Genomic DNA, 22,222 nt, shown 5'->3' on the forward strand with positions numbered 1-22,222 from the left:
TTTCTTTCCCTACTCTCTCTCTCTCTCTCTCTCTCTCTCTCTCTCTCTCTCTCTCTCTCTCTCTCTCTCTCTCTCTCTCTCTCTCCTGCTCTGGGATTTCTTTCCTCGTTTTACATTTATCAACTTTTACTTAAAATTCTATTACTTTTGCTACTGTCATTACTTTCTGCGGGAACTCAAAACTTTATTTTTGGAGGGTTTATACTTTTGCTGACTTCCTCTAACTGGAGATTGTTTTTTTTTTTCTTGATAGTAACTATGACGGGAAAAAAATAGCATCTCATTTTCATCTTTTTCCTTGGCTTTCTCTCTGGCTCAAAACCTAACCTAACCCCGCCTCACCCCGCCTCACCCCACCTCACCCCGCCTCACCCCACCTCACCTCACCTAACCTAACCTCTACATCATTTTTGTTGTCACTAATCATTTTGCTTTTACCAGTTTTACCATCAACTTTCACTGACTTTCTTAGTGGGTAGCGGCTTTTACTTTCTATTACTTTTCACTTAAAAAATACTTTTACTGTCAACTTTCCCCGCTGACTGCTTCTAGAACTCATAACTTTAATGAGAATTTTTTGATGTCAGGCGAGGAAGGGAGGCGACACCATAAGCTTTTGTTACTCTCTCTCTCTCTCTCTCTCTCTCTCTCTCTCTCTCTCTCTCTCTCTCGTCTCCACTATCAACACGAGACATGTGATAAAGCGAAAGTAGTGAGGAGGAGGAGGAGGAGGAGGGAGATATATATTATAGGAACAGCACCTCCCACGCCACCTCCCACGCCACCTACCACGCCACCTACCACGCCACCTACCACGCCACCTACCACGCCACCTACCACGCCACCCACCGCCACTTACCACCTACCACCACCTACCACCACCTCCCACCACCTACCCACGCCACCACCCTACCCGCCACCTACCACGCCACCTCCCACGCCACCTCCCCCACCTACCACCACCTACCACCACCACCTACCACCTACACACCACCACCACCTACACACCCACCACCACCACCACCTCACCCACCACCTCCCACCTACCACCACCTCCCACCCACTACCACCCACCTACCACCCACACCACCTCCACCACCTCACCACCACCTACCACGCCACCTCCCACCACCCACCTACCACCTCCCACATGTGAGTGTGGTGGATCATGGAAGTGTGCAAAAATGTTTTTCATAGCGCTCCAGTGTGTGTGTGTGTGTGTGTGTGTGTGTGTGTGTGTGTGTGTGTGTGTGTGTGTGTGGAAGGAGGAGAGCAAATATGTAAGTGATAAAGGCAGTGTGTTTCACAGAGTAATTATGATTCATTGGTTGAGTGTGTTCATGAATTGAGTGTGTTCATGGTTGAGTGTGTTCATGGTTGAGTGTGTTCATAGTTATGGTTGAGTGTGTTCATGGTTGAGTGTGTTCATAGGAAAGTCTGTTCATGGGTGAGTGTGTTCATTGTTGAGTGTGTTCATGGCTGAGTGTGTTCATGGTTGAGTGTTCGGGTGCCAGACTAGAGGGGTGAAGGCGTGTTCCTCCAGGTGTTCTCTTACCTGCTGTAGGTGCTCCTCAGGTGTTCTCTTACCTGCTGTAGGTGCTCCTCAGGTGTTCTCTTACCTGCTGTAGGTGCTCCTCAGGTGTTCTCTTACCTGCTGTAGGTGCTCCTCAGGTGTTCTCTTACCTGCTGTAGGTGCTCCTCAGGTGTTCTCTTACCTGCTGTAGGTGCTCCTCAGGTGTTCTCTTACCTGCTGTAGGTGCTCCTCAGGTGTTCTCTTACCTACTGTAGGTGCTCCTCAGGTGTTCTCTTACCTACTGTAGGTGCTCCTCATGTGTTCTCTTACCTGCTGTAGGTGCTCCTCAGGTGTTATCAGCTTTACTGTGGAAAGGTCATACCACCTCCTCCACTCTGATTGGTGTGGTGATGGTGTGGCCTGGTGGTTAGTGTGGTTGTGGTAGTGTGGTGTGGTTTTGGTGGTGTGACGTGGTGGTGTAGTGTAATGGTGTGGTGCTGTAGTGTGGTTGTGTGGTGTGGTGTGGTTGTGTGGTGTGGTGTAAAGTGGCTTGGGTGTTAGTGTGGGGTGTAACGGGGGGGAGGAGGGTGATATAGATGGTGGGGAGTAGGGTGTTGTATCAGGGTGTAGTGGAGGGTGTAGATTGTGAGTAATGAATATCGTGAATGTATGAGTCAGAGAGGGCGATGATGATGATGATGATGATGATGATGATGATGATGATGACGATGATGATGATGACGATGATGTTGACAGTTTGAGCGTACGGGTTTGTGTGAGAGTAAAGTGTGTTAGGGTGGGATATAAGGGTGTGTGGGGGTATAGGGGTGTGTGTGGGTATAGGGGTGTGTGGACAGATGTGGGCGTGAAGGAGAGTTGTAAACCCAAGAGGAGTGTGTAGGAGGGAGGGAGGGGCGTGAGTCAGTTAGTGAGGATTAGAATGGATTGTTAAGTTGGATGATAGACCCCAGGAGGGATGAAAGGGATTCGGGAGAGGGTCGTTGTGAATGAGGCGCCTTGAGGTCGTGTACTGTGTATGGGGGTCTTGTAGAGTGTATGGGGGTCGTGTAGAGTGTATGGGGGTCTTGTAGAGTGTATGGGGTCGTGTAGAGTGTATGGGGGTCTTGTAGAGTGTATGGGGGTCTTGTAGAGTGTATGAGAGTCGTGTAGAGTGTATGGGGGTCTTGTAGAGTGTATGGGGTCTTGTAAGTGTATATCGTGTAGAGTGTATAGGGCAGAGTGTATGGGTTGTAGAGTGGTCGTGTAGAGAGGGGTCTTGTAGAGTGTATGAGAGTCGTGTAGAGTGTATGGGGGTCTTGTAGAGTGTAGTCGTGTAGAGTGTAGTGGGGTCTTGTAGAGTGTATGAGGGTCGTGTAGGTGTGTGTGGGGTCTTGTAGAGTGTGGGGTCTTGTAGAGTGTATGAGGGTCGTGTAGAGTGTGTGGGGGTCTTGTAGAGTGTATGAGGGTCGTGTAGAGTGTGTGGGGGTCTTGTAGAGTGTATGGGGGTCTTGTAGAGTGTATGAGAGTCGTGTAGAGTGTGTGGGGGTCTTGTAGAGTGTAGTGTGTGGGGTCGTGTAGAGTGTGTGGGGGTCTTGTAGAGTGTATGAGGGTCGTGTAGAGTGTGTGGGGGTCTTGTAGAGTGTATGGGGGTCTTGTAGAGTGTATGAGAGTCGTGTAGAGTGTATGGGGGTCTTGTAGAGTGTATGGGGGTCTTGTAGAGTGTAGTCGTGTAGAGTGTGTGGGGGTCGTGTAGAGTGTGTGGGGGTCTTGTAGAGTGTATGAGGGTCGTGTAGAGTGTGTGGGGGTCTTGTAGAGTGTATGGGGGTCTTGTAGAGTGTATGAGAGTCGTGTAGAGTGTATGGGGGTCTTGTAGAGTGTATGGGGGTCTTGTAGAGTGTATGAGAGTCGTGTAGAGTGTGTGGGGGTCTTGTAGAGTGTATGAGAGTCGTGTAGACTTATACTGGGGTCCTATAACATGTATGAGTTAGTGTAGTATACTTAAGGATGGTGGAGAGTGGTGGAAAGGACACTTAACTTGAGGAATAACATGGGCTAACTTATAAACGTTTTAGTGGTAACCAGTTTGAGTTTACGAGACGATGGGAGGGTCACATAGTTAGGTTTAAGGGAAGGTTAAGCCTATGTGGTCGCTGCCACAGATTTCCTAAAACGATAAGATGCGACGAAGTGACTGTGCTCTAAGGATTCTGCAAATGTTAACCCTAACCATGAAACAGCTGAACGCAAAGGTGAGGCAAAAAGTTACAAAGGTTAAAGAAATGGTCATGGTCGGGCATCGAAACTGGAGCTGAAAAGTTCTCCTATTGACTCCTGTTTACTGGTTGAAGGTACAGTGCTGTATAACTCAGAAGACGAGATCAGTGACGCCCAACACCACGGCCAACTTCACTAGGCTCCCATTTCTACTCTACAGCGTTCATCGTAAAAAGAAAAATCAGTGTCCCAGCTAGAGTAGAGAGCGGCGCACCAGAGAAAAACTCTTCAACCACGATGGCGATTGGCGATATTTGCAACGCCCGTATAATTAAACAACATCTTCCCTTGAAGGGTCGTCGTGTTTCAACCCGAGTTTTAAATAAAATTAATCTTGAGGGACACCGTAGTACAGTACTTAACGGGGTGGTGTGGCAGTAAAATTAACTAATTCCAATATAATAAATTAATTTTATTGAAATCAGTTAATTTTACCGCCACACCACCCCGTTAAGTACTGTACTACGGTGTCCCTCAAGATTAATTTTATTTAAAACTCGGGTTGAAACACGACGACCCTTCAAGGGAAGATGTTGTTTAATAATACGGGCGTGGATTCAAGCTTGGTGTCTTAAGAAAAAAAAGGAAATTACAACAAAACACTCGATTGAACTGCTGTGTCTACTGATAGTTCTCTTCATTTTTCTATGGCAGTGTGGTGTAAAGCAAATCCTACAATTTGTACTTTTAGAAATGAAGCGTTGATAACTCGACAAAGTTTCTACACAGTTTATACTTTGGATGTTGTATCGGGTGGGGTGTTGCATACAAATCTTACAAACTGTGTAGCAGAGGTTGGTGTTTGCTCGTGCAGGTGGTATGTTACGCGGTAAACTGTATACTTAGACAAGCTCGATTTATAAACACATCAGCGAACAGAACACCTGACACACCTCTATAAGCGCGTGTGTGTTCTGATGTGTTGATGTACTTGGAGGCGCGAGTGTGTGTGTTTAGGACAAATTACTTGAGAGCTTATGTCTGGATATAGCTCCTGGGAGGACGAGAGGGAAGATGGGAGAGAAGGCAAGAGGGGTAGAGGGAAGAAGGGAGAAGAGGAAGAGAAACAGACATACGTAATTAGAGTGAAGAAGATTAATATGAAAAGACATACTTTTGAAAACCTCAGTAGTAACCTTCTCATGCTTAGCAAACCAGCGGGACTCAGTAAGATGGTGGTGCTGTCGACAGGGTGAACAGTTACAGGGTGGACAAACAGACACATACACTTTCTATGGCATAAATGGGTGTATCGCCAATAAAACTTGCATCTGCAAAAGGAAAGAAAGTTAATTCACTTCCAGATGTATCATTAAGTCAGTCAAGGAGCCTTCCTCAGCGCTGAGGGCTGGCGACCATAGCCCACTACTGCAGATGATTTATTTACTAATTCTTCCTTCCATATGTACACTTCTCACCTGGGACCCAGCTTGTAACTAATGCGTCTTGACCTATTCCTCGTACCCATTAATATGTCTGCCTTAGACTGTACTGCAAATTTAATAAGGTAGAGGGTAACCAGGTGCTGTCACTGCATGTTTGGCGCCTCGCTCATACCTGTCTCTTTGAGTTAGTGGCCAGCAGTATATGGCTCCACATGAACTAAGACGGAACAAGCAGAGTCGAGGTTTGTAAATCAGTAACTCGATGTGTATGCATTTATGCACCTTAAAGTATAGAATCAGTGGGGCTGGGACCTTTTGCATATTATGTTTTAGAGATAAATAATTACTATGACTCACACCGCCTTCACCTAGGCAGACCACCATCCAATTACGTGTACCTGAGTCGTGTCACCAAGTCCAAGAGTTTTGCTCTTGAACTTACCAACAGGCTGAGGTTCGATCATTGGACTCGATATTTCAAGGATAATGCTGTTGCCAGTCAGCCCCTGATTTCCAAATAAATCACGTAACTTTTTGTCCGGGGATTTCAAGATCATGTCACTCATTCTCGTGGATGACTTTGACACTGTCTTAGTTGTCATTTTTTAATCGCCCTCTTCTTTTTTTTTTTTACTTTTTATTTATTTACTTTTTCTTAGGTGAGGCAGGAGTGAAAATACCGTAGATGGATGGGAAAGGAATGACGCCGAGAGAGAAAGCTGAGAGAGTGCGAACGGAAAGGAGAGAGAGAGAGAGAGAGAGAGAGAGAGAGAGAGAGAGAGAGAGAGTATATGATTCACGATATGGTAAACAGAATGAGAGAGAGAGAGAGAGAGAGAGAGAGAGAGATTGTTGAAGCAGTCAGAGGAATAAAAATAGAAGAAAGAACTATATAAGAAGGAAGGCAGAAATGGTGTTGTGGCCAGTAGAGAAAGAATGAAAGAAGGAAGGAAGGGGAAGGAGGTGGAAGAAAAGAGATAATTGATGCAGACGTAGAAAGGATGAAGAAAGGGATGGCGAAAGAGAGAAGGATAGAGGAAGGAGAGAACTATGTTGGACTAAAAAGACAGAGAGAGAGACAGACAAGACAGTTCTAAGACTCTCCGTTGTGGCGTCTCTCTTTCATGTTTACTGTCTACTTCTTTATTGACATGAGGTAACGTGACCCATTCTAATTCTTCCTTTTTCTTGCGTTTCTTTCCTTTTCTTCTTTCTCTTTTTATTTCTCTTCTTTCTTTCTCTTTTATTTTCTCATCTTTCTCTCATATTTCTCTTTCCTCTTTCTCTCTCAAATCTTTCTCTCTCACTCTCTTCTTTCTCTTTCTTCTTTTCTCATATTTTCTTCTTTCTCTCTCATTTCACTGTCGTTATCTCTATCTCTCCCACATGCCCCGCTGATTGAATGACTTGGGAGGCTATTACACGCTAAGAAAATGAGTGAGTGGCTGACTTACCTAAATATGTGTCATTCACCTCACCTCCTCTCTCACGGTACCTTCCCTCCTCCTACCCGCCCTCTTCCCTTCTCTCTCTCTGCCACCTTTTCCTCTCATAAGAACATAAGAATGGAAGAAACTGCAGTGGGTCTATTGGCTCATACTGGGCAGTTCCATTTACACCCAACCCCTATTTCTCATATATCCATCCAACCTATGTTTGAAGCTATCCAGCGTATTCGAGTTAATGATGATATTTGGTAACTTGTTTCACTTATCCACTACTCTATTTCCAAACCAATGTTTACCTATTTCGCGCTTAAATCTAAATTTGTCTTAATTTAAAACCATTGTCACGAGTTTGCTCCTGGTTGGATAGTTTGAGTACCTTGGTAATGCCCCCTTTGTTCAACTCTGACTTCCATTTATACACCTCTATCATATCGCCCCCCACTCTACGTCTCTCGAGGGAGTGCAAATTAAGATGCTTTAACTTGTCTCTCTACTCAAAGTTCCTAATGCCTGAGATTAGTCTTGTCATTCTCCTCTGAATTTTTTCCAAGGATTCCATATCCATTCTGTATTACGGTGACCAGAATAGAACTGTTTAATCCAAGTGAGGTCTCACAGGTGCAAGATATAGTTTTAGGATGACCTCGCTAGTCTTGTAACTAACACTCCTTTGTACGAACCCAAGTACTCTATTAGCCTTGTTTCGAGCAAATACACATTGCTTACTTAGCTTAGCTTAAGAGTCCTGCTTATCATAACTCCTAAATCTTTCTCGCAGTCAGATTTCTCAATAACATAGTTGTTCATCTGGTATCTGGTTTCCCTGTTTACTTCTCCTATACTGAGTACTTTGCATTTGTCCACATTGAATTTCATCTGCCATTTTTCAGACCATTCGAAAATTTTGTTTAGTTCTTCCTGTAGTTTTGCAGAGTACTCGTCAGATTTAATTACACGCCCTATTTTAGTGTCATCAGCAAATTTACTTATGTTGCTGTCTACGCCGATATCTATTTCGTTTATGTATATAATAAATAATAATGGTCCGAGTACTGAGCCTTGGGGGAACTCCACTAGTGATGTTACTCCAATGGGATTTAGTGCCGTTAATGCTCACTCGCTGTTTCCTGTCCTGTAACCACGCCCTAATCCATTTTAGAATATCTCCTTTAATGCCATGAGCCTCCACTTTTCTTATTAGTCTTTCGTGGGGGACTCTGTCGAAGGCTTTGCTAAAGTCGAGATATACCACATCATCATCCACCGATTCGAAAAATTATGAAAAGAATGTTAATAGATTAGTTAGATTGAATGCTCGCTTGTGAAGCCATGTTGGGAGTCATTGAACAACTTGTGCTTCTCCAGGTGATTTCAAATAGAGTTTGAAATGATTGCTTCCAGTAATTTGCCTACAATTGATGTTAGACTGATTGGTCGGTAGTTTGAGGATAGTGATCTATCTCCCTTCTTGAAAATCGGCATTACATTCGCTATCCTCCAGGATTCTGGTACTACACCTGTTTTTAAGGACATGTTCAACAACTTTGCTAAGGGCATACTAAGCTCTTCCTTACATTCCTATAATACTGTACTCTGGCAAATATCTCATCGGGACCTGGTGACTTATTAGGCTTTAGTTTGTCTATTTGCTTACTTACATCGTTACTAGTCACTACTATCTCGCTTAATTTATTTTCTTCACTATCTCTGTATACTAGAGTCGGTGCCTCGGTTATCATGTTTAAATTTTCTGTGGAGAAAACTGTTGAAAAATATTTATTCAGATTATTGCATGGGCTGATACAGATTCAGATGAATCCTTGTAATTTTCCTTTATTTAGCATATTCTGTAGGCAGTACTGCATAGAGTGAGCTTTCAAACTCAGCAGACTTCAAAACAGATCACTAATCCCCGAAAAGCTAGAGTAATGGAAATAAAAGGTAGGCAGGCATGTATAGCTTGCTTGGCTACGTATTTAGAAGAGTGGAGCTACTAACTGTACTGTATTGGGGGGACAGAAGGAAAGTCGTGGCTTTTACTGTGAATAGAGAGGATTGGTGAGGAAGATGACAGGGGAGCAGGTCAGAGGGGGGGGATGATGAAAAGAAATTAGAGACCAGAGAGAGAGAGGGAGGGATGGGGTGATAAAGGGGCTGATTCAAATGATGGAAGAGGAAAAGAGGGAAGGATAAAAGGAGAGAGAAGAAAACCAACAGGAGTGATGAAAGGGTGGGAGGGGAGAAGTTGGTAAGATATGAAAGAGGGAGGGATAAAGGCTTGAGGAGAGGGAGGGGTAAGATAAGGTTAGTGTACTATAATGTTCATGGTGCTTATTTTGCAATACACCTCCTTCAATATTTATATTTGACAGATTTAATATATACAAAATACTGTACTGAAATGAAAAAATCTAAATTATTCTATACCTGTATTTGTAAAATATAATTTACTAATAACAGTTATAACCTCTCATGTTGTATTTAATGTGTAACAGGACATGTATTCTAAGTCTAGTACATTACTGTATATTAAAACAGGTAATTGGTGTTTATATTGTACAGTACAGTATTGTTGTGTTGTGTTGTAGGAACCACACTTTTTATTCATCAAAATAAAATACCTGATTCCTAATTGTCTTGTGTTACAGGATCCTCGCTTCAACCCCAACATAGATGGAATGACAGGCTATAAGACACGCTCCATGCTGTGTATGCCTATCAAGGACAGTGCTGGAGAAGTCATTGGCGTTGCCCAGGTACAGTACAGGCAGTGATTCTTCTTGTCAGTAAATGTTATTAACACTTGACATATATACATTACAGTAATGTGTTAACTGGCTTAGGTATGAATGTTAGCAGGAACAGGTAAGATCATTACAAGGTTAATGAAACATCGTTGTACAACCTAGGAGCATATGATGCAGTTGTGTAGTGAGAATGTAGAAACTAAAGTTTATTATTCAGAAGTGCACCTTTTTGCAGCCTGTTTGACAGAATTATTTCCACCTGAATCTATTGGACAGCAGCGTCTATTTGGTAGAAATGTTTTCACCATTCTGCTATACAATATTTCCTGCCCCCCTCCTGGCGCTCTGTTAGACAATAATGCTCCACCTGATAATCCTCAGTAGACAATCTAATGACCAGAAATGCACCTGTTGGCTAATACAGTCCTGTGTAGCCACAGCTAGACTGTTTGTTGATCATAATTGCCTCGTCAGAGTTAGCTGGACAGAAATGCCGTCGCAGGGTGCTGGTGTACCTGTACAGGTATTATGTACCAACCATAGGATAGTAACATTGATTTTTCATTTTTCAAGTCTTTTTTGTGAAATAACAATTCTTGCCTTTGTAATTCATTGACAGATTTATCATTCTGTACATATCTTCTGTCTATACAGTGTTCTGCACTGTATAGTACCTCTGTTTCCTTTGATGTTACAAGTGATTAATAAACATCAGAACAGATGTGTATGATTCTACTCTTGCAGGTAACATATAAACATTGTTTGACATTTATGTTATTGATGTTGCAGGTGATCAATAAACATCAGGGTCAGGTCTTCACATCAACAGATGAAAAGGTGTTTGAGTCCTACTTGCAGTTCTGTGGAATTGGCCTCAGAAATGCCCAGCTCTATGAACGTTCTCAGCTAGAGGTCAAACGGAATCAGGTATATCACTCAGATAACATATTATATTTGTTGAGTTTCACTTGTGAGTTCAGTATAGGCAGTCCCCAATTTGCAAAGGTTAATTTTACGAAAATCCGAAGTTTCGAAAATATATGTTTTGACCATGAATACTGTATGTGCTAGAATACTGTTTATTATTATTATTATTATTATTACTATTAATATTATTACAACTATTACTACTCCTGTACTATAGTGTATAGTAATCATCTTTAGTGTTTTGCTGAATGTTCATTCAAGATTTTCCTTCATATACAGTATAGTACTTTAAATTTATTAAATTATATTTTATTTTTACATAGTAATATACTTCACCAGAATGGATGCATAAATAGTTTTCTCAAGTACAGTACAGTATGCACTGAGGTAAGAGGATAAAGTTAAATGTTTGTGCTGGACCAGTTAGTAAGCTGGTGAAGAAGATAAAGTGAAATACTCTGTACTGTACTTTGTATCTCCTCGTATTTTTGCATACACTTACGCATCTTTCTCCAAATTTTCACACACTTGCATACAAACACTTTTATGAATCCTAACACATATTATACCACTGTCCACAGGTCCTTCTAGATCTAGCGCGGATCATCTTTGAGGAGCAGAGCACAATAGAGCAGATGGTGTACCGCATCATGACACACACACAAAGCCTCTTGCAGTGTGAACGGGTTCAGGTAAGCAGTGTGTTGTTTGATCAGATAATTCATGTTGGTAAACTAGTTTTCAGATTCACAGTAAGTACAGTACAGTACTGGTATGTTAAGAATTCCCTGTGTGAGAGGTTTGAATAATATATACCAGGTTCTTTGAAGACTTTACTCTTGCAGCGTCAGACAGTAACTGGCAACCCGGCATTGCCACCGACAAAACGCGTTCCTTCACACATGGGAAAACATATCGTACGATATGGAAATGACAATGCACATTTGAACTAACGAAAGTAAAACAATGCAGTGATAAAAAACAATAATGCAAGAAAAAACAAACAATGACGTGTTCGTAAGCTCGGAGAGAGCGGTTAGGTTAGGTTAGGTTAGGTCTTTAATTATCAATGAACATTATTCAATCATAATTGCTACAGTGATATACATACTTAAGAAAATTATATGTATAACAAACATAACTGGATATGATTCACTTAATTATGTCAACTACTGCTTGCACACAATATGGCTTGCTCTTGCTGTGGCCTTTAATTCATATTGAATTTGTGTTTTTTTATTGCTGGTATAGCAGATCGCTTCCTCTTGGTCTGAGATATAGATGCAGTAGGATGGTGGGGTTTCTTGCCCAAATTTCAAAGTATTCACTAAGTATTTGTGTACCAGGTAAGTTCAGCTTACCCTACACACAGTTACTTAGGAAAACTGAGGTGTACTTGGCCATGTGATGCACAGGTGGTTTCCAAAACTTTAGCTCTACTTGTTAAGCTCTGGATCCCATTCAGTTTTATTTTATCATATATTTGACTGGGGAAGTTTTTTTCATGATTTATAATAAGTGCAATATTTTTAAATATGTGCTGTATAGTGTGTCACAACTCATATTACTGTATGTAGAACACAGATACTGGAGTGAATTACATATTTATTATATTTTTTACTGTTAAACTATGTGGCACATTTTATTTTTTTCCAAAAATTTATTTTATGTTTATTTGGGTCATTTTGGTCAAACTACAAAACACTTACACTTGGACTGAATGGTGAAGTATGTCAAATATGATTGACATGCCTGGATGTTTACATTTACAGGTGGACAGTGATTTTTTTTCTCTTTGAGTTCATTTATACATTTACAGTAATTTTTAAATTGTGTTTGGTGCATTCAGAGATTTATATTGGTATCTAAATCCCTCTTATTGACAGATTCTTCTGGTACATGAAGCATCTCAGGGAACTTTCTCACGGGTATTTGACCTGGAAGTGAAGGACCTGCAGGGTGATGATGCGGAGAGCCGCACTAGTCCCTTTGAGTCTCGATTCCCCATCAACGTTGGAATCACCGGCCACGTGGCCACAACAGGAGAGGTACTGAACTTCACTGTAATTTTTACTGACAGATACCCTTAGATCCCCTTTTGATTGTAGATCAACTGCCGTGGCATCATCTGACTGTAAGTTAACTGATGTGCACTTTAATGACTGAAGCACACTGATGTATATTTTACTTTGTCTTCTGACTGTAGGACAGCCATCATGTACACTTTTGACTGTTGGACAACTGATATATCTGTTGTTCCTGACTCTTTTTAAGATAACTGGTGTGTACACCTCTGACTGAACTAATGTGTCCTTCTCTTCCTGTAGGGCGAGCTATCATATCCTCCTCTAACTTTGGGAGAAGTCAAGTTTAATTTATTTTTTGTCAGTAGTGCAGCTAATGCTTTCTCCTTTGACTGCAGGATAACTGATGTTTCCTCTTCTGCTATGTATCACCTGAATAGGAAAATAATTTTGTTCTTTCTGACTGTAGGATAAGTAATATGTCTTTCACTGACAGCAAGACAACTAGTGTTATCTCTTCTGACTGTAGAACAACTAGTGTTTCTTCTTCTGACATTAAGATAACCTATGTGTCCACTACTGACTGAAGGATTGTTCAGTAATGTAAATTCTGACTGTAGGACAATGATAGTTTATTAACTCTTTATGTACACGGATCTTTCTGTGCTGCATAAAATTGTCAAGTGTTACCCAAGTAGAATTTTAAAAGTGGCATCCCCTAGTGAAAAGATTAAGAGTAAAGAAAGAACTGAAATTTGTTGCTATTTTAGCTGTTTATAATATATAAATAAATAAATATCATAAAAAACAACTAGAAGATTATTTCCAGCAATCGTTCAAATACTAAAACACTTGACCCAAGACACAATGGTGAAGGACCTGATTGTTTTTACCTTACCACCAAACTCCTTTCCATGTATGGTTATGTTTTCTTGCTCAACAGACTGTGTGCATCTTAGACGCATATCAAGATTCCAAATTTGATCCCTCGGTGGACGAGCTCACAGGATTCTGTCATCGGTCTATTCTTTGTATGCCAATAAGAAACACTGCAGGGAAGATTGTGGGTGTTGTACAACTCATCAATAAGTTTGATAATCTTCCTTTCACTAAAAATGATGAAAATTTCCTAGAAGCCTTTGCTATCTTCTGTGGTATGGGCATCCACAACACACACATGTGAGTACATTTTTGCAATTTTTTTTTCTTACAGACTTTTTTCATACCAGTTTTACAGGATATTAGACAAATTATCTAAGAGTAATGAACATTTTAAATATTTTAAATTGGTCTATATGAAAAGGTTTTATTGTATAAAAATTACGAGGGGTAACCATATCAGAGCACCATCAGCTTAGTATTCTATCATTTCTAAAGCACATGGCAGTGTAACCAAAGTGTTTCAACCACATACAATGCACAAAAAAAATACATCTAATATTGTAGGCAGATTTAGAACAAATGTCAATGTTCTTTGTTAACCATGAGAGTAATTTCCAGTTATTTGTAATATTGTACATATACAGTTCTGTACAATCCATGTTTACTGAATATTAATTTTTTAGGTATGAAAAAGCAATTACTGCAATGGCCAAACAGAAGGTAACATTGGAAGTTCTTAGCTACCATGCTGCAGCGCCCAGAGATGAAGCTGTCCGACTAATGGTAAGAAGTTTTGGAAGCTGTGGGAAACTCATTACTGTATGATGTAAGAAGACATTTTTAGTGACAGCCAAACAGAGACTTAATAATGTTAAGTTCTGGATGATCATCTTAAAACAATAGGAATAGCATGTAGGAGATAGTGTCTTACCTGTGGACCAAGTTTGAATGAAATGATTAAAACATCAGAAAAAACTATTAACTTTTTCTAATATCTTGCTTGTACTAATGTGTGAGGCTTAGTTGATGTAATGTGAGTAAGGGGATAAAATTGTTCCTGTGAACAAGAACTTGATTATAAGTGGAGAAGAAAGTAGTTTTGATTGTTTCTTTTCATAAAAATTTGGGATTTCTCTGTTGTCATATTCAGTCTTAAAATGTCAATTCTCATAGCAACATCTTCATTTGTAGTCTTTTTGTTAGATATTTTTAATTATTATGTCCTCTTGATATTAATCTAGACAACGTCGCAAAAATTATTTCATCATCTCTTTATTTTCCTTAAATTTGTTTCAGAATCTTAATGAGGAAAATAATAGGTTTTGGGTAATTAAAATGTCTTGTACCGTACGTAGTAAGACTTGATATTTGTATGAAAGTCCATTATGATAATTTATTTTTTCAGTGTGTTTGGTGTTTGTTATTTAGACGAGATATACAGTACTGTACTGTACTTGGAAAAGGATTAGCGAGTAATTTGTTTCTTCACTTTTTCCACAGAAATTGAAAGTACCATCTGCACAAGCATTCAAATTATATGACTTTAAGTTTGATGACTTCAGCCTTGATGATGATGGGAGCTTAAAGGTAAATTTTTTCTCAGGTCTATTTCCATCAGTTTCTCTATCTGTATGTCAGTCTTTCTCTAGTTTTGTGTGTTTCTTTGACCATCTTCCATATTATGTGTATCTATTGTTCAGTTTGCCTTTTTATTGATTTCTCTTTTTATCTATGCACTACAACTTCATATTACTAGACCCTGAACAACTGAAACTAAGTCTTACTGGACTATATATATATATATATATATATATATATATATATATATATATATATATATATATATATATATATATATATATATATATATATATATATATATATATATATATATATATATATATATATATACTGTATATATATATATATACTGTACTGTATATGTACTGTATATTGCTGACCTGTTATAATAAACTACTGGACTGGACCTGACTCAGTTCCTGGTCCATTTTAATACTTCACAGGTTTGTCATAACCCCAAGTATGACTTTATTATATAATAGGATCATAGTTCATAATTACCTGTATTACAGATTTACTTAAGTCTCTCAAGACAATATTAGTTTTGATCCTGTCGCAAATAAGTTGTTTATAAAACTAATGACCATATTTATTAATTGTTTCTAGGCATGCCTGAGGATGTTCCTGGACCTTGATTTAATCGGAAGATTCCACATAGAGTACGAGGTGCTGTGCCGGTGGTTGTTAAGTGTCAAGAAAAACTACCGTAATGTAACTTACCACAACTGGCGGCACGCCTTCAATGTTGCCCAGATGATGTTTGCCATTATCACAGTAAGTACCTGTATAAGAAAAGATAATATTTTGGAAGCTCATTATATACAGGTACACACACATACACTTGACTCTCGATATATTCATGGTTTCTAGATTCACAAATTTTGCATATTTGCCTGTTAGTAAATGTATACTAACTCCTATTTACGACCTCCAATACAGTATTTAGTATTTGTGAACTTTCAAGGGTGAAATCCATGTCTTGTGGTCAAAAATGAAAAATATTAATTACCATAGCCTATAATTCTCCTTGTTTGTTACCCTCTTGTTCCAGCAATGATAATACAGTACAGTAATATCTTGTGGGGTTAATAAATCTATTTAGTTCCTTCAACAACTGTCTTTTCCCTAGCAGCCGTACACAAAACATTCTTCGTCTTCACAATAAACAAGTGAAAAGTGTGAAATGTTATCTCTCAAAATTTATACTTTTGAGAGATAATGATTTATTTAACAGAATTACAATGCAAGAGAGGACATAAGTCATATAGCATAAGAACATCGTAGGTGTAACAAATATTAGTATATCATAAGAGGTGAACTTAATTCTAAATTTTAGCTACATTTTAAGTAGTATTCTAATTACTATGGTATTCCTTCTTTGTAAACAGTTATTAACGTTTTTCACTTAAAAGTAACTCATAATACTTTGCAGACTACACAGTGGTGGAAGGTCCTAGGTGAACTGGAATGTCTGGCCCTCCTGGTAGCTTGCCTCTGTCATGACTTGGACCATCGTGGCACAAACAACTCCTTCCAGATCAAGTGAGGAAAATTTTTGTCCTGGCAGTTTATGGTGATTTGTATGAAATATATATTAGGACCAATAAGAATCATGCTTTCAATTGTTGGTACAGGTATGTATTTGCATTTTTTATTTGATAAAATTGAAAAATTAGTACCCGGTAATTTCAAGTTGAATAATGCAGTAAGTGCCTGCTTAATAAGCTACAGCACTACAGTGATCCCTCGGTTAACAAACGCCTCGGTTAACAAAATTTTGGTTAACGAATTACCTTCCATAAGATTCTTCGCTTCGGTTTACGAAAAAATTTTGGTTAACGAATTCCTTACAAATTTTTCCCAACATGTTTTCGCCTGCTCACCAGCTGTAGTATTAGTCCGCCAATACAGTAATCTGTTTTAGGACTTAATTCGTTACCATTTGAGTAAATATCAAGAAGGTTGTACTATTCAATAATTTTTCAAGTCTTATATTAAAGTTTTTATTCATTTTAACAATTATTTAACATAATTGAAGTACAGGGAACTAGTTTTTAGCGCGCCAAACAGCCACTTGACTCACCCAAAATGGCGTCAGTGTGTGTCCCTGCTCAGTGTAGGAAGCATCTTGCTTGAGACTCTATTGAACATAAACTATTTTTACGTTTTTACAGTACAATTATTGGTCATTCTGAAGTTTATTTTACATATTGACAATATATAATGCAGTGCAGTGTTGATTTAATGAAAATAATCTTGAATTACACCAAGTGAACTAAAATTTTATGGGTGAAATGGCGGCATGGGGTGACTTCTCTTCCTCCCCAATGCCTTCTCTTCTCCCTTCTCCTTCACCCCCATTCTAATTCCCATCATCATCATCATCAACCAGGAGCCTTCTACATGCACACCTCAAAGTAAGTGTACTTTACTGCATTTATTTTTGGTTTGTATGTAATTTTCGGTGAGCTGGAACCAATTACCCAAAATCCCATTGAAACAATAGTTTCGACTAACGAATTTTTCGGTTAACGAACTACCTTCTGGAACGAATTGTGTTCGTTAACCGAGGGACCACTGTATATATACATTCCTGAAAGGGTGATCGTTAGGTGAATGCTCGTTCAACTGGAACCATTTACCCATAAGACCCAACCCAGAGAATTACAACCTTAAAAACCTAACTTAACAAGATTAAACATGGTTTTATTATTTTGTTCTGCACTGTACTTACCACAACTGAAGATGAAGGAAGTTACACTATCATGCATTTTTTCACCAGAGTCCAGTCACCATGTACAGTACAATACATCCAGTTTCATCTCCAATGTGATGATCTTCCTCTTCATCCTTAGAATGACACTGCATGTAGTGTTAGCTGTCTTTGGACTCATTGTTACTAGAGTTGATAATGAAAATTACGAGTAACTGAAACCACATTCCACGAGGCAGAGAAAACAATAATAAACACATGGCACCAAGTTGCCGAGGCCAGCTTGCTAGCCAGGCTGGGTCAGCCTACCACTAACATAACCTTAGAGCACTGTATAAAAAGTATATCCATGAATGCATTAGCCTGGCTGCCTGCTTAGGCAGTGACAAAGGATGACTAGCTCAGCTCCACAAATGATGACACTACAAGCTGGTTCAATGAATTTTAATACCTCAAAACATTACACTCAATAAAAAGAATTCTCATTCATTGGTTATTCATTCAGCAGAACCTTCCTAAACATTATGTGGTTTCATAGCTACTACTACTTTGCTGTCCCTCAGAATCGAGTACAGTATAACGATCCTCCAGCTATGATACAATGATATGAGTTATTAAGGATGTCACCTAGGTTGGTGAGTTCTAAGCTGACTAAAGAGGCCGATACGGGACCGGCAGAGCTGTTCACAGGTGTTGCACATGTGGGGGGCTACATCGAGTGCGGGAGGGGCGGCGGCAGCGTCTTTCCGGAAGTGGCGCTTGTCTGCCTCGTTATGCAGTCGGGCTAACTTGAAAGTATTGATACCTTCTCCTGTGGTGCTCCTCCAAGCATTACGATGTGGGGTAATCGTCTCCCAAGTGAGGGGGTCGATTTGGCATTTTTTCAGGTTTGTCTTAAGACTATCCTTAAACCTTTTCAGTTGTCCACCGGCGTTACGTTTACTATTCGCTAGGTGGCTGTAAAGTAGCTGCTTTGGCAGTCTACTGTCGTCCATGCGGGTAACATGGCCAATCCAGCGTAGCTGTTCAGGGATAATGGTAGCCTCAATGCTCCGACAGTTGGTGTCGACAAGAATACTGGCATTTGTTCTCTTGTCTTCCCAGCTAACTTGGAGGATGAAATGTAGACTATGTTGGTGAAAGTTTTCAAGTGCCATGATGTGCCTCCTGTATGTGACCCATGTCTTGCTGCCATATAGCAAGGTGGGGAGGACCACTGCTTGATATACATGCAACTTTATAGATACAGAATATCTCCATTAGCTGGAATCCCTCAAACTCGGAACTCTCCGATAGCCGGAATTGAAATATTCTTGGAAAATCACTCGCAAAGCCTGAATTTTCCAAGGGGCACATTTTCTGGAAAATTCCAAGAAAATTTTTTCGACACCCGGAAAATTCCGGAGATGGGGGAGTTTTTTTCTGGATTTGAGAGATGAAAATCAGTTGAATTTTTTGGAAATTCCGAGAAAATTTTTCATTTACCTGGAAAATTCTGGGGATAAGGGATTTCTTCCGGCTTTGAGAGAGTCGTCGCGTTACCCAGAAATCTCTCATTCCCGAAAGTGCTCTGCACCAATTGTTCCGACCAACGGGGATATCACTAATTTCAGCTCCCTACAGCTGAAGACATGGTTTCGGAGTCTGCCAAAGACTTGAGATGCACATCTGATCCGATGCTGAATCTCTCCATCGATGTCCACTGTGGTGGACAGGTGGGAGCTGAGTTACCGAAAGTGGGTAACATTAGTGAGGGTAGTAGTGTTAAGCTGGATGGATGGTGGAGGTGTGTCTGAACCAGGGGCAGGTTGACAGAGAATCTGAGTCTTGTGTACATTCACCTCAAGGCCGAAGTGTGCATACGCATCTGTGTAGATTTTCAGGAACTCCTGGAGGTCACGTTAAGTGTGAGCGACAAGGGTGAGGTCGTTTGCATACTGAAGTTCGGTAATGGAAGCTGCCGACAGCTTTGTTCTTACTTGGAGTCGTCTTATGTTGAAAAGATGCCCCATCACCGAGTACTCAATGTCCACCCTGCCTGCTAAATTGGCACTGGCACGAGTAAGGAAGGCAGCCAAGAAAATGGGAAAGAGAGTTGGTGCCAGTACACACCCTTGTTTAACCCCCGTTTTGATGGGAAAGAACTCTGACTGGGTGCCAGTGTGCAGGCCACTGCCGCTCATGCCATCGTGGAATTGCCTCACAATGGCGATGAATTTTGTTGGGCAGCCAAAACGGCTGAGGGTCCACTAGAGGGCTTCCCTGTTGACTGAGTCGGAGGCCTTGGTTAGGTCGATGAAAGCCATGTACAGGTCACGACGCTGTTTTCTGTACCTTTCTTGTATCTGGTGGGCAGCAAAGATCATGTCAGTGGTGATATGTGATGGTCTAAAGCCACATTGAGATTTAGGGAGGAAGTTTTCCGCCTCAGGAAGAAGTCTGTCTAGGAGGACTCGTGCGATAATCTTGCCAGCTACGGACAGCAGCGAGATCCCGCAGTAGTTTCCACAGACTGACTGGTCTCCCTTGTTCTTATAAATATTGACAATGGAGGTTTCTTTAAGAGCTTGGGGGATTTCCTCCTTTTTCCATATATTCTCCAGGAGAGAGTGGAGACGGCTGGTAAGCAGATGTCCTCCTGCTTTATACACCTCGGCTGGGATTCCATCAGGCCCTGAGGCTTTGTTATTTTTCATCTGTTTGATAGCAGTAGCTACCTCATCCAGGGATGGAAGATAGCTGAGGTGGGTCAGCACTGGATGCTGAGGGACCTGCTGGTTTGTCAGGACATCCACATCGGTGTTTCGGTTGAGCAGTGAATGGCAGTGCTCTTTCCAGCACTGAAGGAGGCTTTTGTCATCCTTAATTATGGAGTTACCGTTGGTTGAGCGGAGAGGAGTTGCACCATGAGTGATTGGCCCTTAAAATGTTTTAGTGAAATTGAAAAATTCATGCATCTTGTGCTGATCTGCAAAATTTGGTGCTTCACATGCTTTATTTTTAAACCAGTTGTTCTTTAGATTGCAAAGTTCCCGCTGGGCCACCGCTTTCTTTTAGCGGAAGGTATCAGCTTTGGTCTGAGACTGAAGGTTGTTCTGCCAGTCAGTTAAAGCAGCTTGTTTATCATCGACGAGTACGTTGATTGCCGGGTCATTTTCATCAAACCAGCCCCGGTGTGTTCTTTTGATCTGGCTGAGGGTCTCTTGGCAGGTTTTTGTCATGACAGTATTGAGAATATCCCATGAGGCACTGGGATTTGGGTGTTATTTGTTGGGTTGTTTATCATCCCAGGTTCTAGCTGCTCTCTGAAAGCGTCCTCTAGACACTTAGTGTGAAAACCTCTTCTGGAAGCTTTCTGTCTTCGCTGTTTTGGGGCGACGTGAAGGGAGAGCTTGGATCTGATGAGCAGATAATCAGTGTTACAGTGGTCTGAGCCACGCATGGCACGGGTGATGAGGACATCTCGGCGATCTCTTTCTCTGACAATGATGTAGTCAATGAGATGCCAGTGTTTGGATCATGGATGTTGCCACGAACCCTTGAACTTGTCTGCCTGCATAAACAAGGTATTGGTGATAGTGAGGTTGTGTGCAGCACACTTGCTGAGGAGGAGTAGGCTGTTGGGATTACACTTGCCTAGTCCATTTCCCATTTCCCCCTATGGTTCCCTGCCAAATGCTAGCATATCTTTGCCAACTCTGGTATTGAAGTCACCAAGGAGCACAGCCTTTTCTTCTCTTGGCATAGAGGTCAGCATTCTGTCAAGGTCGGCATAAAAGGCCTCCTTGATGTCATCCTCTGCATCCAGTGTTGGGGCGTATGCACTGATAAAGAAGGCATGACCTGAGTGATCCAGTGGTACTCGGAGCGTCATGAGGCGCTCGTTGATCCCAATAGGCATTTTAGTTAGCCTGTGTAGGATGCGTTGGCGGATGGCAATGCCAACTCCATAAGTGTGGTTTCTCTCTTCAGCAAGTATACCCTTCCAGAAGGAGGTATAGCCAGACCCCTGTTCTGTGAGTTGACTCTCGTCTAGGAGCTGGGACTCACTAATGGCTGCTATGTCGATGTTATACCTAGCCAGCTCTTTTGCCACAAGGATAGTTCTTCTTTCAAGATACACATTTGTGCTAGTATCCCGAAGGGTCCTGACATTCCATGCAGCGACTATAAGAGGTTGTATAGTTTGTTTTTGTTTGGATCTGTGATTTTGATTGTGTTTTCGACCATATAAGGATGACCTTACTGGATGCGGTTGACCAGTCAGGTTGGTTTTTTAAGCAGGCTATGTTTAGGGCACCTTATCTAGCCCCCTCCCTGTGTGGGGTGAGGAGAGTGGCTCCTCGAAAGGGCTGCTCAGTCGCACAGACAGGACCGGATTGCACTGCCATTTTTGTTACATTTTAATAGAATTTAAATTTACTGTATTTGTAATTACTGTACAGTATAGTAAAACTACAATAACTTGCCACATATAGGGCTGAGGCCTTGCTGATTAGTGGAGTTTGCTGACTTATCAGTAATGAGTATATTATACAGTGCAATATATATATTTAATGAAATAGACAGTTATATTAGGTTCTTCCCAACAGCAAGGGTCAAGTTCTTGATTAGCTTGTAAGAGGCAGATGAACTGTACTGTATATTGTACTGTGTGCAACATTTCATGAGCATTGTTAATCCTACAAACATAACACTACTTTACAGTATGTATGGTACTGTACACTT

General features: G+C 40.8%; 1 protein-coding gene across 1 annotated transcript in view; it reads left to right on the forward strand.

The window, feature by feature from the left end:
* LOC121879442 (dual 3',5'-cyclic-AMP and -GMP phosphodiesterase 11-like) overlaps positions 1–22,222 on the forward strand; it is a 49,583-nt gene that overhangs the window by 19,551 nt on the left and 7,810 nt on the right. Inside the window, exons 5-13 of the mRNA XM_042386096.1 lie at positions 9,269–9,376; positions 10,157–10,294; positions 10,876–10,986; positions 12,181–12,342; positions 13,262–13,497; positions 13,884–13,983; positions 14,701–14,787; positions 15,388–15,555; positions 16,214–16,323. Of these exons, the coding sequence (XP_042242030.1) occupies positions 9,269–9,376; positions 10,157–10,294; positions 10,876–10,986; positions 12,181–12,342; positions 13,262–13,497; positions 13,884–13,983; positions 14,701–14,787; positions 15,388–15,555; positions 16,214–16,323 (1,220 nt within the window). The remainder of the gene's footprint in view (positions 1–9,268; positions 9,377–10,156; positions 10,295–10,875; positions 10,987–12,180; positions 12,343–13,261; positions 13,498–13,883; positions 13,984–14,700; positions 14,788–15,387; positions 15,556–16,213; positions 16,324–22,222) is intronic.

Source organism: Homarus americanus, unplaced genomic scaffold (genome assembly GCF_018991925.1).
Source record: "Homarus americanus isolate GMGI-L3 unplaced genomic scaffold, GMGI_Hamer_2.0 scaffold21004, whole genome shotgun sequence".
NCBI classification, from domain to species: domain Eukaryota; kingdom Metazoa; phylum Arthropoda; class Malacostraca; order Decapoda; family Nephropidae; genus Homarus; species Homarus americanus.